This window comes from Tigriopus californicus, chromosome 7, assembly GCF_007210705.1.
Source record: "Tigriopus californicus strain San Diego chromosome 7, Tcal_SD_v2.1, whole genome shotgun sequence".
Lineage (NCBI taxonomy): Eukaryota > Metazoa > Arthropoda > Copepoda > Harpacticoida > Harpacticidae > Tigriopus > Tigriopus californicus.
Window position 1 is genome coordinate 1,222,788 of NC_081446.1, and position 16,259 is coordinate 1,239,046.

Sequence of the window (16,259 nt, forward strand, 5' to 3'; positions counted from 1 at the left end):
TGGCAGCTTTTTTCTACTTTGTTTGGTCGTCGGTTCAAGCACATCAAAAGTACCCGTAAATAGGCTTAAAAAGCTCAATAACGTCAATCGTTGAGCCGTTACTAAAAAAGTCACCCCCGTTTATCAAAGCAGATCCTTCACCTGGACCAAAGTAACTGAAATATTTATCAACAAAAGCTGATTCTTCAAGTTATGTGGTATCAAGAAAACGGAAAAGAAATTACCATAATCCACCTTGGTGAAAAAGAATGTATTAATATTAAACGCTTAAAGTCCATAAGGGACTAGGAAAAGAATCAAATTACCTGCTCCGATAGCTCAGAATAGAACGCAAGAGACCATTAGACCTTAGGGACAATGGTAGCATCGTTTATTTATGTATTGATTAAACGTCAACCGCAACTCTTGTTGTTTAGTCATTCAAGGGGTAAAAGTCAAACAATAAAGAATGTTACATCAGACTGAATATTGACAAAAGTAGTAAAAAACCTCTCGGATTTTCCAATGGCATTCATGATACGCGCCAAATAAATCGAGATTAAAACGAAACGGGGCAAACCAATTTTCAGGGTGAACGCAATGAAAATCCAAGTTTTTAGCTACGTTGTGTTGTGATTAACCGATCTTGCGCAACTTCTTGGAAAACAATAGCTCCGTGGCTAAAAACATATCCCTCCCGAAATAATGTGATGTTTTGAGATCCTTTTCCAATTCATCTTAAAAAGAAGTGAAGGACTTGACACAAAATGATGTCCAATACATTTGGCAGTTACGTCGAGTTTTCATGGTGTAAGGCATTAATCCGCGGTCTTTTTGTGGCTGGCCCTTAACCATAAAAACATTTCAAAATTTATTAGCTTCCTCGTTATGCTATATATGTGACACTTTGGAAACAGGTTTCATCATGGATGTAATAAAACTGAAGTGTGCTGCTAAGTGGAGGCAAAGATGAACCGAACATGGAAAAGAACAATAACATGTTTTTACAAAACTTTTCGAGGTGGTTTTGATTTGGGCAATGTTTCCCCATTTGATTCTCCGTGTAGCTGGAGGAGTTTTGATGTTTAGGGTTAACATCTTGCATTGCCAAGATCACCACCCATCATTATCAATTCAAAAAGCAATGTTTTGTGTAATATGATTGACTCTGACCATTGCGGATCGACTCTTCTTCTTCTTGAGTAATATGTCTGTTCAGTGAGAGAAACAGTCACTATCAGTAAGGTCATTGAATTGGTGTGTACATCTTTCATGACAATTCTTTTCAACTTTGACGTGTTTGTGCGTATTTCTCTCGTTTAGAAGGTATCGTTCGTTCTCTTCGTACTATTTTCAGATCTCGCAGACAAGCTAGCTTGTTCCCAAAGGTAACGAATTTACTGTAGACAGAGAAAGAAAACAGGAATCCTCACCATTTCAATGAACTTTTTTCACTCTTAAGCTCATGTTAGGTTTGAATTGTGAACACTAAAAATTTGAATTCAATGGAATTGCTAATCCAAAGTGTACTTTATTACATAGCCAGGAACTTTCATATTCAAGCCAACACTTCATTTTGAGACTGACATAACCAATATTGAGTTCCCTTGGTTCCAGAGCCCTCGAATCGGATTTCTTTGGACCGAAGTAGTGCCAGTGGAAGGCCAGGGATCTTCGGAAACATTAGAGCGTACACCATGGACATGTCCAAATCGGATTTGAGTGACCCCATTGGAGGAGCAAGAGATCAGGATGCTATTGAGGATGGAAGCGGGAACGCTCAAAACCCAGTGTTGCCACTTTTCGTACAAATGAACCTCCGGTTCCAGGACAAGGACGAATCTTGGCGAGAAGCTTCCCAGGTATGAGGAAAATATTGGATCACCAGACGACGTTATTAGACTCATTGAAATTGATTTGGGCGAGTCGGAATAGTCCTTCTTTTTGAAGCACGTTGCAAAGGCTTGAAAGTTTCGGATGTCGTTCAAAAGTCTTCAGGGAAGTTTGAAAACTGGGTCAGCTAGCTGGCTTCACAGGCAAGTCTGAGTTTAAACCTTAAAAAAAACTGGTCCATTCTTTGCTTGGCCAGGATGGATGTATTTGCGGACTTTACTGTTGAGCCATTGCAGAGACTAAAGCATTATGATGCACCATATGGCATTCAATAAAATGATTATATTTCGTGTTATTTAAAAGTTGACGCGAATATTTGTTTGATTCATCAGTACATCAAAAACATATTCTGCTTCCCATCCTATTTCACGTTCGAAAAAAAAAACTCAAGTTTAGTCATTTATACCTTCAAAAAGGGGGGGGGGAAATGATAATTAGCGAAACTAGACTGCTTGGTGATAACTTTGTTTCTGCCAATTTCATTATGGAGTAAAAAGTCTACAATTTTAGCATTGCGTGATTAATTGAATAGTAAATGTAACAGCAGGTGTGCACTATACCCCACTTTTATCCTGCTTTATCGTTTTTAACCATTTTAGTTCTTTTTTTATTTCTTTATCCATATTTGTGCAAGTTGTTTACATGCACAATTCTATTATTTTACAAGTTGACATGACCGAGAGTCGCAATAAAAGATTTATTATGATTACAGTATTACTAGAAGAACACACCCTTCTGCTTGTTTCCATTGATGCATCCTACCAAGAGATGGGGCAAAAAAATCAAATCTGCAATGGTCTTGTTCAATGTCACCCTGGTTTAATGTACTGTCACATAGATTGGGTCAAACTTGGGAGCAATCACTGACTTATATTTAACACATTAGGAAAATCAGATTCGTACTTGGATTAGAAGTGCGCTACTTTTGGAAACAAAAAAGAAGGAAAGCCAATGAAAACCTCTCACTGTTGGCCCCACCAGAATGTACACTGTGAAATTGACCAATAATGGACCATAATGTGCTGTGATTGCTCCAATTACGGTTTTCTGAATCGGGTGGTTTTGGGAAGCAATCATCCAGCTACATAAATTGGTGATTATTTTGAAAAATAAAGTAAGAGAGCATGTACCTGTTGTTGCTTGGTTTTATGAATCAACAACGCAATGGATGCAAGCAAATAAAAATCTAACTTTGCAGAGGTCCTCCCGCCTGCTGATTGTGAACACGACAACAGCACTTATTTAAGATCTCTCTTGACAGGTCTACAGTACTACAAGAGCAACATTCATTAAGTTCAAAGAACTACCCAAACATTGATATTATGTAAAAACTCTTTCACAAACAGAAAACCCTACGAAGTGTATACATTCCCGGGAATGTATGGAGTTTAGCAGTTTCCGTTTTTATGCCAGGTATTGAAAATAGATAAATTAAAAAAAAACAGGCATTAGTTTCTGCCCTATCTGCATGCACCACTAACTAAAAGATTAATTGGACGCTAATTTTTTTTCAGTTTTATTTACGTGACTCCTTCTTTGATGTTTATAAACAGTGCATAAACGACTGAAATACAGAACTTGGATATAGGTATATGACTGCCTAAAACAGCTTTTGAATCTAATTTCACAGATCGAATGTGACTTCATAATCATCTTTAAAGGTTATGAGTGATTGAGATAATATATGATTAGTGTATGCACATTTCAAATCAAGTAGGTGTAATAGACGCTAGAGGGATCCAAGATCGCAATTATTGACGAAACAAAACACGATAGGATTTATTGTACGTGAAATTGCTAGGGCAAAACTCATTGGAACGAGGAGCATGACACTAAGACGTGAATTTGGATATACTTTTCCATTTAAAGCAACTCTATCGATATTTATGACGACGGCTTTTTTCAAGGAAAGCTTATTTTGAATTTCGTAACATACGGCTCATCAAAGACCCTGAAATTCGTAAATGAATCAATCAAACACCCAGAGTATGAAAGGCAAAGCTCAATTGATGAGGCTTATCATTGTCTCAGCACCTTCCCAGTCAGATATTTCAATGAGTCTTGCTCCAATTCCTATGCTATTACGTAGTATTTGAACGTTGACTTAAGATCGCCCTTGAACTGTTATGAATTTGAAGGGCACCATTCAATCATTAGCGAACGAACATTGAGTGTACTGTCCAGTACGTTCACACTCCATAAATCACAAACCTCTAAGTTCCATGACCCAATCATATCAAATGTGACCTTTTCCCCGCTATCTAAATCGCCTGTGCTAATCATTGACCGAATGAATGAAGGCTGCCAGACTACTCATTGACTGACTGACTCCCCAACCGATGTCTCGCTTCGTTCCATTTCAGATGGGTCAAGTTCCAAGAGGACGTGGAAGACGGTGGCAAACGATGGAGCAAGCCATACGTTCCTTCTATCCAACTTTCGGCTTTGATGGATCTCAAGAGATCTCTCGAGGAAGGCTTAGTGGCCTTGGATGTGGAAGGACGCAACGCTGATCACATTATGGGTGAGCAATGGTCCGCCTCCTGCTTCACTCACCTAGTGGGGGTGGGGTGGGGTATAAGACCACCTTGTTTAGCTCAAACTCGTTTATCGCTCCCAACCTTTTCACCATCTGAGTAGGAGCCACCCTCATCATCACAAACTACGCTCGTGCAGTTCTCAAAACACGCCTGAGTGCTCTGAAAAGGCCGGAAGACAAAAGGAACACTGAACTTGGCCTTTGAAACAAGTCGGCTGTGGGGGAATTAGAGTCAGCATTAATGAATTAGGACAGTTTTAGATTTCATGATTTGGAAGACATAGGCTTTTTTTTCAATTCAATGACAAGATAGCTTTAATAGAGGAGAGTGCTAAACTGTATATAATATCTGTTCCCTTGAGGCCGAGCAGTTCTTTGATGTCAGTCCCATTGAACACCCTCCAAAGTGAGGTGTTTCACACAGTACACAAGCCGGTAAAGCCAGCCAAACTTGCCTGGAGTTTAGAGGAAGAAGGCTTCTTGAAAGGCCACTCCACAGAGACCCTTCAAAATTGATTGCACAAATAGTGACCTCACACCTGCTCTCCCTACATAAGCAAGTTCAAGAGGTCAATGTTAGATAATAAATATCCCTTCAATCCAATTCTCGGGTGATCTGAAGTTACTGATAATCTGATAAAAAAAGAAGACAAAAATATTGAGATTGAAGGCCGAGGCGGAAAAACAAAAGAAATTACACTCCAAACTAAAACATATTTTGTAAGAAAAACCTTCTCGAAAGCGGCTTAATCAACCGATCTAGAACATTGCCAGAAGACATGCGCACATCAGGTGTTCTTGGAAGCAATAGAGAGTAGATATATGAGCACCTTTTGCCTCCAAGGCAGTAATCGAGAAGAAGGAAGTCCATTGACAACCAATCAGAAGGAAATGAATTGCTTTCACAACTTGACACATCAGTTCCTGTCTGTTGGATATTGTGGCTCTTGTCAACATTCCACTTATCTAAACAGCTGGATTTAAAACCTTTCGTGTTTCTTGTGCAGCTGTTTTGTTATGCCCAAGGTGTCAACCACCATGTCCTTTTTGTCCTTTTCACAGTGAATCGAAACCGTTCTTGAAGGTGCACTGAAGCAACACGCTCTGAGTCAAATCATATTTGTTTATTGTAAATGGTTTGAAGCAATTTCTCATTGTTTTGGAGGCTTACTAATGATGACATATTTCTTTAATCATTCGGTCTCATTTACATCTAAGATAAAAAATATAAAATGCCAAATCTGACGCCAGAAATACTTCATAACTGGCTGAACAACATTGATATGCTGAGTAACCAACGACATCGAGAAAAATGGTTTTTGTAGATATATATCAACTATAAAAATATCTAATAACCTATGACAACGTATTCGTGTCAAGGTGTAGATACAGCCCTCCTCACTAAAGAAAATTAATTGTCCAGTGTGATTGCAAGGTCTCAATTTCAACGGCAACAAATTTCACGTTGGCTTCATGTCTTACGAAACGTTGACAAATGAAATTAATCCCTTGGTTGGTTCATCGACTTTTCTGAGAAGAAGCTGAGATGACACAAACAATGGGTGGCCTAAAGCCGACCCAAATATCCAAATTGCGCAAACTACTTGATGTCATGTGATTGTAAAAGCGCGGTCGTTGACCATAAAGAATGACAAATGTGTGTGTGTGTGTGTGGGGGGGGGGGGGTAATCGTTTTCTAGAAGGATTCCATCCCAAGTCCCTTAGAGTGATATTCCCATTTACAGAAATTGGAGCCACATCCTTGAAGTGATTAAATTCTCTGGAGATCCAGAAAATGCATTCCACTGGAGCCCGAAAACGACACCATAAATCACTGACTTCTCTTCATTCCGTTGTAGACGAGTTGTACCTGATTCTGCAAGACGATGAGGATCCCGAGCGACGATCCATTTTCGAAGGCCACCAACTGGAGGAGCTCAAAATGATCCTGAGCCAACGTGTTAAACTCCGAATGAAGTTGAACTTGATTGGTAAGATGTCCAGTTTGTCCACGAGTCGTCCTCAGAGCTTGTCCACCTCCAGTGGGTTGAACCTCAAAAGCGCCTCACCCTCACGACAACCAAGTCGAGAGGGCTTGAATGCCTCGCCACCAGGATCTCCCACCACCGGGATCTCAAGGCAGACGAGCATGGCTTCACCCATGATCCATCCACGATCGTACAGTACGTCGGCAGACGACAAGGACAAGGATAAGGATAAAGCCAAGAAAATGGTAATTTTCCATTGAGTAGGCCGGGAATGGGTGAATCATCTTTGTTCCACTTGTTCCACTCACGTCCATGCGTGTGTTATTCTCGTTTTCTAGCGATCCCACAACCTTTTCATCAAGAAAGTGCCCAAGGGAGCCGAGGCCTGCATCATTCTGGTGGCAACCGTGCCATTTGTCACGAAGACCATCAGTTTCTTCGCCAAAGTGGCCAATCCCGTGATTTTGGAGGACTTTTGCGAGATCTCAAGTCCCACCAGATTTCTGGGCATCATCCTGGGCCCCCCTGGGTCTGATCAAACCATCACAGACATGGGCAAGGCTCTAGGCACTCTAATGTCTGATCAGGTAATGAAATCAATCAATTACGTAGGAATAATGAGACATCCCGTGAAAACGACATGAAACCCATGGGGAACATTCCAGATTTTCCCATTGGTCTGCTACCACTCCAAGACTGCCGAACAAGTCATCACCGGAATCAATACCTACACGCAGCAAGTCACGATCTTGGCTCCGTCAGCTTGGGATCCCAAGATTCGTTTGGACCCACCGAAAAATCTTCCATCCCTGGATGACCGGTAGGGAACATGCCCAATTCTTTGGACCCGGTTAGCAGTCAACTCCTTGGTTCTTTCCGTTCTTTTCGTCGTAAAGACCGGATGCAAACAAAACTTTTTCTTCCCCGTGTGTTCTTCAACCTGAGTGCTTGGGACGGCGTCTAGGGAAACCATCGGGTGAAGAAGTTCTTGGAATTAAATAGAAGCGGAGGAGGCATTCACGTCATGCCTTCAAGGATCAAAGAGAGACTTGCTGGATGGCCATATTTCCCACAATTTTGAGCCTCGTTCGATCCCATGCCGAATCGTTATTTCGCAGTTCCATTGAAAAGACATTCGTCATTCAAGCTTTCCTCTATTCTAAGGAACCCTACAAGACGAACTCGCGAATTCATTTGTTCAATGGCCTTGAACTGAATGGAATGCCATCTACTGTACCTATAGGAACTGATGGATGAGCATTTCCAATTTTTTTGGCAAAAACTTCTGATAATGTACCGTACAAATGGATTGGAAATCGAAGAGGTGACTGATTGTGTCAATCCTTTCCGAGCTTTCCGTGTCGAACTCATAAATCACTGTCACTCCTGCATTCCCTGCTGATTGAATGGGTGTGACAGTTGGCGCTGTTATTGGTTTTTTTCTTCATCCTTTTGGGGGCTCAACTTTTTGACATATGTCCAAGGCATTGACAAACGAGATTAAGAAACTTTTGGGGTTTTCATTTGCAGACTCAAACAACAGCAGAGTGTGGTCTCCAATTCAATCTCCCCGCCGCCTTACACCTCCATCAAGAATGGCTCCAGTCAGGTTGGCGGTCAGGACAATGCCGATGGTCGCGATTCCATGAGCAACGGAAATGGAACAGGTGGCGGTGGCGATGGGGGCCACTTCCAGGATGGCATCTTGAACAGTCTGGTGGAGGGTCAGAAGTTGACCGACGGATCGACTGAGAATCAGGAATTGATTCGCACAGGTCGACTCTTTGGAGGTCTGATCTTGGACATTAAACGAAAACTTCCGTGGTTCAAGTCAGACTTTACGGATGCCCTCCATATTCAGACCGTGGCATCGGTGATCTACATTTACTTGGCTACCATCACGAAAGCCATCACTTTTGGCGGCTTCTTGGGCGACATCACCGCTGGGCAACAGGGTGTCCTCGAATCATTCCTGGCCCATGCTTTAGCCGGTGGCATGTTCTGCCTTTTGGGAGGACAGCCTTTGACTGTCTTGGGATGCACCGGACCGGTTTTGATCTTTGAAAAAATTCTGGTGGACTTTTGCAAGTAAGAATTGTAATATTTTTATTACCATTATTATTATATTATCATTACATATGAATTATATTATATCATTATTATACATGTATTGTATTATTATTATATATGTATTCTATTACAATATTTGCTCAAAACGCATGTTTTCTTTTCAAGTGGTCAAGGCGTGGATTACTTAACTTTTCGATTATGGATTGGGTTGTGGTCGACATTGTTCTGTTTGGCAATTGTGGCTTTAGACCTTTCGGCCATCGTTCGATATTTCACGCGCTTCACAGAGGAAAGTTTTGCAGCTCTCATTGGCATTATTTTCATCGTGGAATCGCTCAAAAAACTTTACAGTGAGGGCTATGAACTCGTTGCAAAGACTAGTACAAAGCTATAAAGTTCTTCTTTCATTTCCAGCCATGTCAAATTATTTCATGGTTAATATAGGCTTTGACCCTGATTTGATTACGGTATATGACGAATCGTGTCACTGCGAGCCCTCATTCCAAGGCGTCTTTTCCCATGAGTTTATTCTAAACGCCACTGAGACTCACCAACCGGCTATGCAATCATTGGGTGAGCTCCTGAACCAAACGATGGACAAGGCCACAACTCTAGACTCTAAAAACATTCCATGGCAACAACTCACCGTGTCCCAATGTCAGGCGTAAGTTCAGAATACAAAAAGCAACGCATATCGGCGAGGATTTTATCTTTTAATTAATATAAATGTACTTCCAGTTTGCAGGGAACTCTGGAAGGTCATGGATGTCCGTATGTTGCTGATGTATTCTTCTTTTCCGTGATTCTCTTCTTCGGCACATTCACTGTCGCCATGTTTCTGAAGAAGTTCAAACTGACACCTTACTTTCCCAACAAGGTACTTAAACACAATTGGCACGATAAGTCGAAATATTTCTTCATAAGTTGAAGACATACGGAAATATACGGCATTTGGATCACGCCAAAAATAAAAAAGCTCATCTAATTGAACAGTATCACTTTTTTCTTTCCTAGGTGCGATCTCTCCTCAGCGATTACGCCGTTATCATTGCGATATTGGTATTTGTAGGCGTGGATGTAGCCTTCGACTTGGAAACACCCAAATTAATCGTGCCAACTGTATTTAGAGTAAGTTAGTCGCTCAAACCCGAGTTTAACCAGCTACCAAGATCCTATTTGTTTTCCTCCAGCCCACCCGGTCCGATATCAGAGGATGGGTGGTACCTTTTACGCGTGAGGACGATCCATGGTACCTTTATCTGGGTGCCGCTATCCCAGCCCTCCTACTCACTATCCTGCTCTTCATGGACCAGCAAATTACATCCGTTATTGTCAATCGATCCGAGCACAAATTGCGAGTAAGTATTCTGACTCACTGAATGTCAAGATTATAGGTGGATGTGATCACAAGGATTTGTCATTCCGCTTGTTCAGAAAGGGGCTGGATATCATCTGGATATGCTTGTGGTTGGAATTATGATTGGGGTGTGTTCCGTATTTGGTCTTCCATGGTGTGTGGCCGCCACCGTTCTTTGTCTGGGCCACGTGGATTCGCTCAAAATGGAAACGGAAACGAGTGCTCCGGGGGAATTACCCCAATTCTTGGGAGTCAGGTAGGCGTTGCCCGCAGCATCACTTTCATGAAGTACTTAGGTAGTTTACAAATTCCTTCATTTGTATGTATGTGGTCATTTTTTCTTACAGGGAACAAAGAGTAACTGGAGTGTTGGTTTTTCTGCTGACTGGTCTCTCCGTGAAACTGGCGCCAATTTTGAAGGTGACCAAACCGTCAGATTTGGGTTTTGGGTTCGACTGTTTTTGACCATTTCGCTTTCAGTTCATTCCAATGCCGGTGTTGTATGGTGTGCTTATGTACATGGGAATTGCCTCTCTCCGAGGAATGCAGTTCATCGACCGTCTTGGTCTACTTTTCATGCCTCCTAAATATCAACCGGATTACAGCTACCTAAGACATGTGCCACTCAATAAGGTGCATTTGTTCACCCTCATCCAGGTATGAAGCTACAACATCTGTTGCAGTACACAATATTTCAAAACCGTAAATCATTGATTGGGTTGTTTTTCCAGATAATTGGCTTAGTACTTCTTTGGGTTATCAAGTCGACGCCAGCCTCACTTATCTTCCCTTTAATGGTAAATATGCTTTAAAGCTATGAAAAAAAAATCATCAATCATATGATTGATGCTTTCTCTTAGGTGCTAGCTTTGGTTGGTCTACGGAAGCTCATGGACTACTTCCCCAGGATCTTCTCTCAAAATGACCTCAAATGGTTAGATAATTTGATGCCAGATAGCGGAAAAAAGAAGAAGAAGCGTAATTCTCAATCAGAGACTGACAACAATATGGTATAGGTTCAAAGTGGAATTATTTATTTGGGATCTCTGTATTGAGAGCTTTCCTTTTAGGATGATTGCCCGGATGGATTGGAAGAGAGGAAAAATAGTAATACTTTTGTGGCCAAAAGGACTCAAAATGGTGATGCCAAAACCGTTTCAATTGATATGGATGGGACAAGGGAGCGTCTTTTGAACGGCAAAGAGAGCCAAATATAAAGCAGCTATTTTTGGGTAAATTTCATTTTTCCACGCTCGAGAAACTATATTCAGTAGACTGTATTTACATGTAAACATATATATTTATTGTAAAACACACGTACAGTTCAATAAGCTGCAGTAATATAGATGAAACATTTGTTTGTATTCCAAAGTACCGATTGACAAAATCCCTGACCAGATATCCATACAAGAGTACGGTCGATTCATGCTATATTTTGATCCCCACTACAATATGTAAAACATATCGAAGAATGAAATACATGTATTTTAAAACTCTAGTTGAACTTTTATTTCATTTCTGCTGGTACAAACTGAAAAGTCAGTCAACTTCAAATAACCACCTATTTAGTTTGGAATAAAACAGTCCTTCTTCTCAAAGCTAGCCAAGTCGGCCTTGAGGAGGAAATTGATCTTAAAACATATTTTTGAAGTTTGTCATTGGTCAGTAACAAAATGAATGGAATCAGAACGTTCGTCACCAAGGTACACATTGAAATCGACAACACAACAAAATATTCAAATCCAGACTCCATGGGTGGGATCTCTTCCAAAAACAACATCAAGATGGCAAGCCCTTGGGAAAATATCGTTAACAGCATAAATCCCATTAGCATCCCAAAAGCTGCTATTAGGGGTGCCGTTTTTTTGGGTGGGAGTCGGGCTTGATTGGGATTGCCGTGGAATGGAACAACCAGCTCTTTTTGTAATCTTCTTTCCATTCGTTTGATAGGAAACGAAACCACTGATACAACTACGAAGTAGCTCAGACTGATCCAAATATTTATTCGAATTGGACCCTTGAAGATCTTGGGAATGTTCCGGAATGACCCCATACTTCTCTCCACGCATAAGGAATACCAAATATCATAATATCCATTGCTGAACAAGTTGACCAAAACACTAGCGTTGCAAGCAAACGAGCCTAAAACTCTACAAAAAGCAAACCAAAAGTCCTCTTGTAATCCACCTACACGCTTAAAGTAACACGTGTACAGATATTTCACCACGATGAAAAAAATGCTCACTAGAATAGAATGAAGGTGAAACCATTGCTCCAACAGAGTCAATCCACAACAAATCCAATTTGGATAGGGGCCAAATAGAGGCAGGAAGATTTTGGGAGTGAAAATGATGAAAGTGGCGCCTAAAAGAATTTCGAGTCCGTGGTGGTGAAGCATGTTGAGCATGGTATGATGAATATCACTCGTTTGTCGTTCAAATTGGATGATCAGATAGAGTTGTGGCACCCCAAGGAAGATCACGATGCACCAAATGAGGACAGACACAGTTTGAATCGACAGGGAGTGGAAATTTTCGATACAAGGAATTGCAGGTCCGGTTTGATTCTGGCACATATCGAGCAAATATGAAGTGTCTTTCCTTTGCAAGTTGGTTCCAAAGAATGATCCATTTGGACCCCACGGCTGCTCCAATTTTCAATCTCAAGCACCATTAAACCAATCAACTAAGGATTTCCTCATAACCAGGATAGGCAACGATTATTTTCCAGATTTCAATAACGTTTCCATTTAACAGATCTTGAGAATATGGAAAAGACAATGCGCAATTGAATGTGCTTAAATAACAAAGGAGGGCCTACATCCAATGCAATGTTGCATTACATCGACAAATATTATCTCAAATATGTCATTGATCCTGCTGCCAGACAATCAGACTGAGACAAATTCTGGATTATACAATAGTTCTTAAACATTTCCAACGAAGATGAAGGCCCGAAACAGGTTTTCAGCCACTGTTTGTTTGCAAGATCTTTGAAAAAGATTAAAAATGCAACCCGTCAAGGAGTTTACCAACAGGTCTTCAAAGAAGACCATGACAATACCAATCAGGTCCTGAATGAGTTCAGAACCAAAGGGATGAAGAATTACTCAGGGTAGAATGATAGCCAACGGTGCTGTTCATCTTCTTTCATCTTATCGGTTTAGCCGCTTTAAATAACGCTCTGTAAAATAACAATGGCAAACCTATATCCACTTGCGATAACGATGTCAGTGCTCGGATTACATGGTTGGCAACTTTTCTTTGTTATTTTCCGAGACGGTTTCCACAAGCATATTTGCATTTTAATCAATTGTGAACCATTAGATGATTGCGGCAAAAAAAGGGCTCACGGATCGGAATTCCTTTTCGCGAGAGAGAAAAATCTCAAAAGCAAAATGTTTTTTGATGTTAAATTGGCGCTTGGAATATGCTTTCTTTTGGAACTTCGTCAACTGTAAGTGTATGATATTAGACCTAAAACGAATAGCCACTCAAAATAGAGAATTTTCATTTTTTCAATAGATTGTGGCTTTATCTGCTAGAAAGTCCAACGACATGACATAGTGACAAATATGATATCAGGAACTGATTTTCTCCATTCTCTGGTCAACATTCTTGGAAAGAAAACCAAAATCTGTTATTTCTTGGTTTACAAATCAATTTCAAATTTCAATTATCATAAAAACCAAGGTTAAAAACCGTAACCGTAATTACTCAAAGCCGGCGTGCTCTAGAGTAAGACCGCCAAAAAGGTCGGTCTGGCTAAGTTCAAGTTCAAAGATGAACATTGGCCGTTGATTATAGAAAGGTTAGGGGAGCTTGATCTTATTTCAATGCTGAAAAAGGAATCGTCCATAGATGTAGCCTTAGACAAAATGATTCTAGTTTTTGAGGACGTCTGTTCCAGTCTAGCAATCTCTGAATGTGTTTCACAGGGCGGGGCACATTCTAAAATTCCGAAGTATAGGAAGAATTTGTTCAAAAAAAGTTGCAAACTAGCAAAAAGGCTCCAGAGCACTTTGAATCCAGTAGTTGTGGCTAGCCTTCAAAGAAAGTTGGATTTAATCCAAGGTAGAATTAAGGCCTCCATTGAGACAGATCAGTTGAACAAGGAAAGTAGAGTTGTTCAAGAGGTGAGGTCGAATCCGAAGGCGTTTTTCTCTTATGCAAACTCTAAGAGAAAGATCAAACACCCTGTAGGGCCTTTTGAGGTCGATGGGGAAGCCATAGACAATGTAGGGACTATGGCCAACATACTTGGAGATCAGTTCTCTAGTGTGTTTTCAACTCCACTGAGTTTAGGAGCAACAGTCCATTGCTCTATTGATGAGTTTGTTGGGACTGGCAAGGCTTGTCAAGCTGAGCATTTAGATGATCTTGTAGTCACAGATCAGGATGCTTTAGAGGCCATCAGGGACTTGAGACTCTCGAGCTCCCCTGGCCCTGATGGAGTGACATCTCAGTTTCTGATGAGATGCTCACAGGTTCTTGCTCCTGTTTTCTCGTACTTGATGCGTTGCATCTTGGACCAGGGCACATTCCCCTCTTCTCTGAAGGTAGCTCATGTTGTTCCAATTTTCAAAGGGGGAGATAAGTCACTCCCCAGTAACTACAGGCCAATTTCTCTCACTTCGAATATTGCGAAGGTGTTTGAGAAGATCATGAAGTTCAAACTTGTTGAATTATGACGTTGAAGGTATGAATAGTGCCAATTCTACTCTTTTACTGGTTGAGACAAGAATGCATAATAATGAATAATTAAAGTTGGAGTTTGGAAGATGCCCAATGGGATAATCAGGAGCTCAAACTACTTCTAGTGGCAAAATGCGGGGCCAATTGGATATTCCTCAAAATGTCTTTTACGCTTCAAATCCTGTCCCTTTTTCAATTGAGCGCCTAGTTACGCCAAGGTTCCCTTGAATTGAAATTGATCGACTTGTGACCGCCAAGTTAGGTTTGGTTGAGATTTGTCCTAAGTTCAGATTAGCATCACACATCGAAATGTTTTATGTCTGAAAGTTAATTCATATGCAAAGAATTATCATCACTGCTTATGGGTATTCTATCATGGATCATTTCCGCCACTTTACTAATCTATGGCCGATGTTAAGAGCTGGCAAAAATTACAATAGAAAGACATTTTCAACTTGAATATCATATGTAATTATATATCATATTGCAATAGAAAAAAATCCCTATCTTATTTTCTATACACAAAGGTTAATCACTCGAAAGTCAATCTGATCTGATCACATTGTATGAATTTGCTTATCGGCGATTGCCAGGTATTGAGGGTTGGTTCAGAATGGTCTGGAAGAAGTTTTCTATTTTTGGACAATTCGTTTTAAGAAAAGCGTGACGCATAATACATACGTAGATCCACCTGGTAGCAGCATGCTCGTTGTAATTTCATTGGAGATGGATGCAAGTGACATGTAATTATTTCGGCGTGTGAAATTGATGCCGGTGTTATGAGAGAGCACATGGATACACTTGATACTCTAAAAGAGGAAAGCGTTCCTGCCGCCTTTCCACACCATAGTAGAGCAGATGGCGAAGTCGATCCTTGTCGAAAAGTTTTGACATTCCGGAGATCTGTGGAGTGAATCTACGGAGTATGCTCTCCATTTTGTTCAGCTCCCTAACTAGGACGTTAACATCGAATCATTAAAGCGTAGTCATTTTGGAGTTGATCCCTTCAGGGTCGAGATTTTTAAGGCCAAGTTTCGTGATTTTGAGGATTTCCGGGATTGTCCCGATGCTGGATTCTTTTTAAGAAAAACAAGCATCTTATTCCAGATGAATCCCAGTAAGGTATTTCCATTTCTTGGTTATTTTCAGTCCTCTTCCAAACATCCCTTGGGTTTTGAACAGGACAACCAATTTACTATCTAAACACTTTTTCCCCGTATCTGTGAGCCAATCTTATACTAAAATAGAGTGGACTAGTTCAATTAGGTTACTTTGGTTTGTTTTGTGCCGGGGCCTTCTTTGACAAAAGCCTTTCAAAATGCCATAGCTAGTTAGCATCTCTGGAAACACAATGATCTCATCCACTTTTTACGTCCATGACATAACAAAGGACCCTGCGTTTGTCATCTGAATTTAGCTAAGATTGCATTGCAGACCTCAAGTGGCAACTAAACACCCCTAGACAGAAACATGTATTTTCAAAATTTCAATCCAATCAATCCAAGGAGCTGGTGGAGCCGAACGGTCTAAGAGGCAGCGTGAACAAGGCAAGAATCCTCTCCCTAGGTGTCGTGGGTTCAAACCCCGGCGCCGGAAGTAACCCTTTCGATCAGGATGCTTTAGAGGCATCAGGGACTTGAGACTCTCGAGCTCCCCTGGCCCTGATGGAGTGACATCTCAGTTTCTGATGAGATGCTCACAGGTTCTTGCTCCTGTTTTCTCGTACTTGATGCGTTGCA

General features: G+C 40.9%; 1 protein-coding gene across 6 annotated transcripts in view; it reads left to right on the plus strand.

The window, feature by feature from the left end:
* The window catches only part of LOC131883101 (electrogenic sodium bicarbonate cotransporter 1-like), a 23,348-nt gene extending 12,024 nt beyond the window's left edge, over positions 1 to 11,324 (plus strand). For 5 of the 6 annotated variants that reach the window (XM_059230448.1, XM_059230449.1, XM_059230451.1 and 2 more), the window contains exons 3-18: positions 4,236 to 4,396; positions 6,271 to 6,644; positions 6,738 to 6,986; positions 7,065 to 7,219; positions 7,930 to 8,487; positions 8,635 to 8,819; positions 8,884 to 9,133; positions 9,208 to 9,346; positions 9,484 to 9,597; positions 9,660 to 9,827; positions 9,904 to 10,082; positions 10,174 to 10,246; positions 10,307 to 10,483; positions 10,558 to 10,623; positions 10,687 to 10,836; positions 10,897 to 11,324. In XM_059230448.1, the coding sequence (XP_059086431.1) occupies positions 4,236 to 4,396; positions 6,271 to 6,644; positions 6,738 to 6,986; positions 7,065 to 7,219; positions 7,930 to 8,487; positions 8,635 to 8,819; positions 8,884 to 9,133; positions 9,208 to 9,346; positions 9,484 to 9,597; positions 9,660 to 9,827; positions 9,904 to 10,082; positions 10,174 to 10,246; positions 10,307 to 10,483; positions 10,558 to 10,623; positions 10,687 to 10,836; positions 10,897 to 11,043 (3,145 nt within the window). In that variant the 3' untranslated portion in view covers positions 11,044 to 11,324. Of the gene's footprint in view, positions 1 to 1,661; positions 1,838 to 4,232; positions 4,397 to 6,270; positions 6,645 to 6,737; positions 6,987 to 7,064; positions 7,220 to 7,929; positions 8,488 to 8,634; positions 8,820 to 8,883; positions 9,134 to 9,207; positions 9,347 to 9,483; positions 9,598 to 9,659; positions 9,828 to 9,903; positions 10,083 to 10,173; positions 10,247 to 10,306; positions 10,484 to 10,557; positions 10,624 to 10,686; positions 10,837 to 10,896 lie in introns of those variants that run through there. The other variant, XM_059230453.1, reaches the window with a different exon arrangement.
* The last annotated feature ends 4,935 nt before the right edge of the window (positions 11,325 to 16,259 follow it).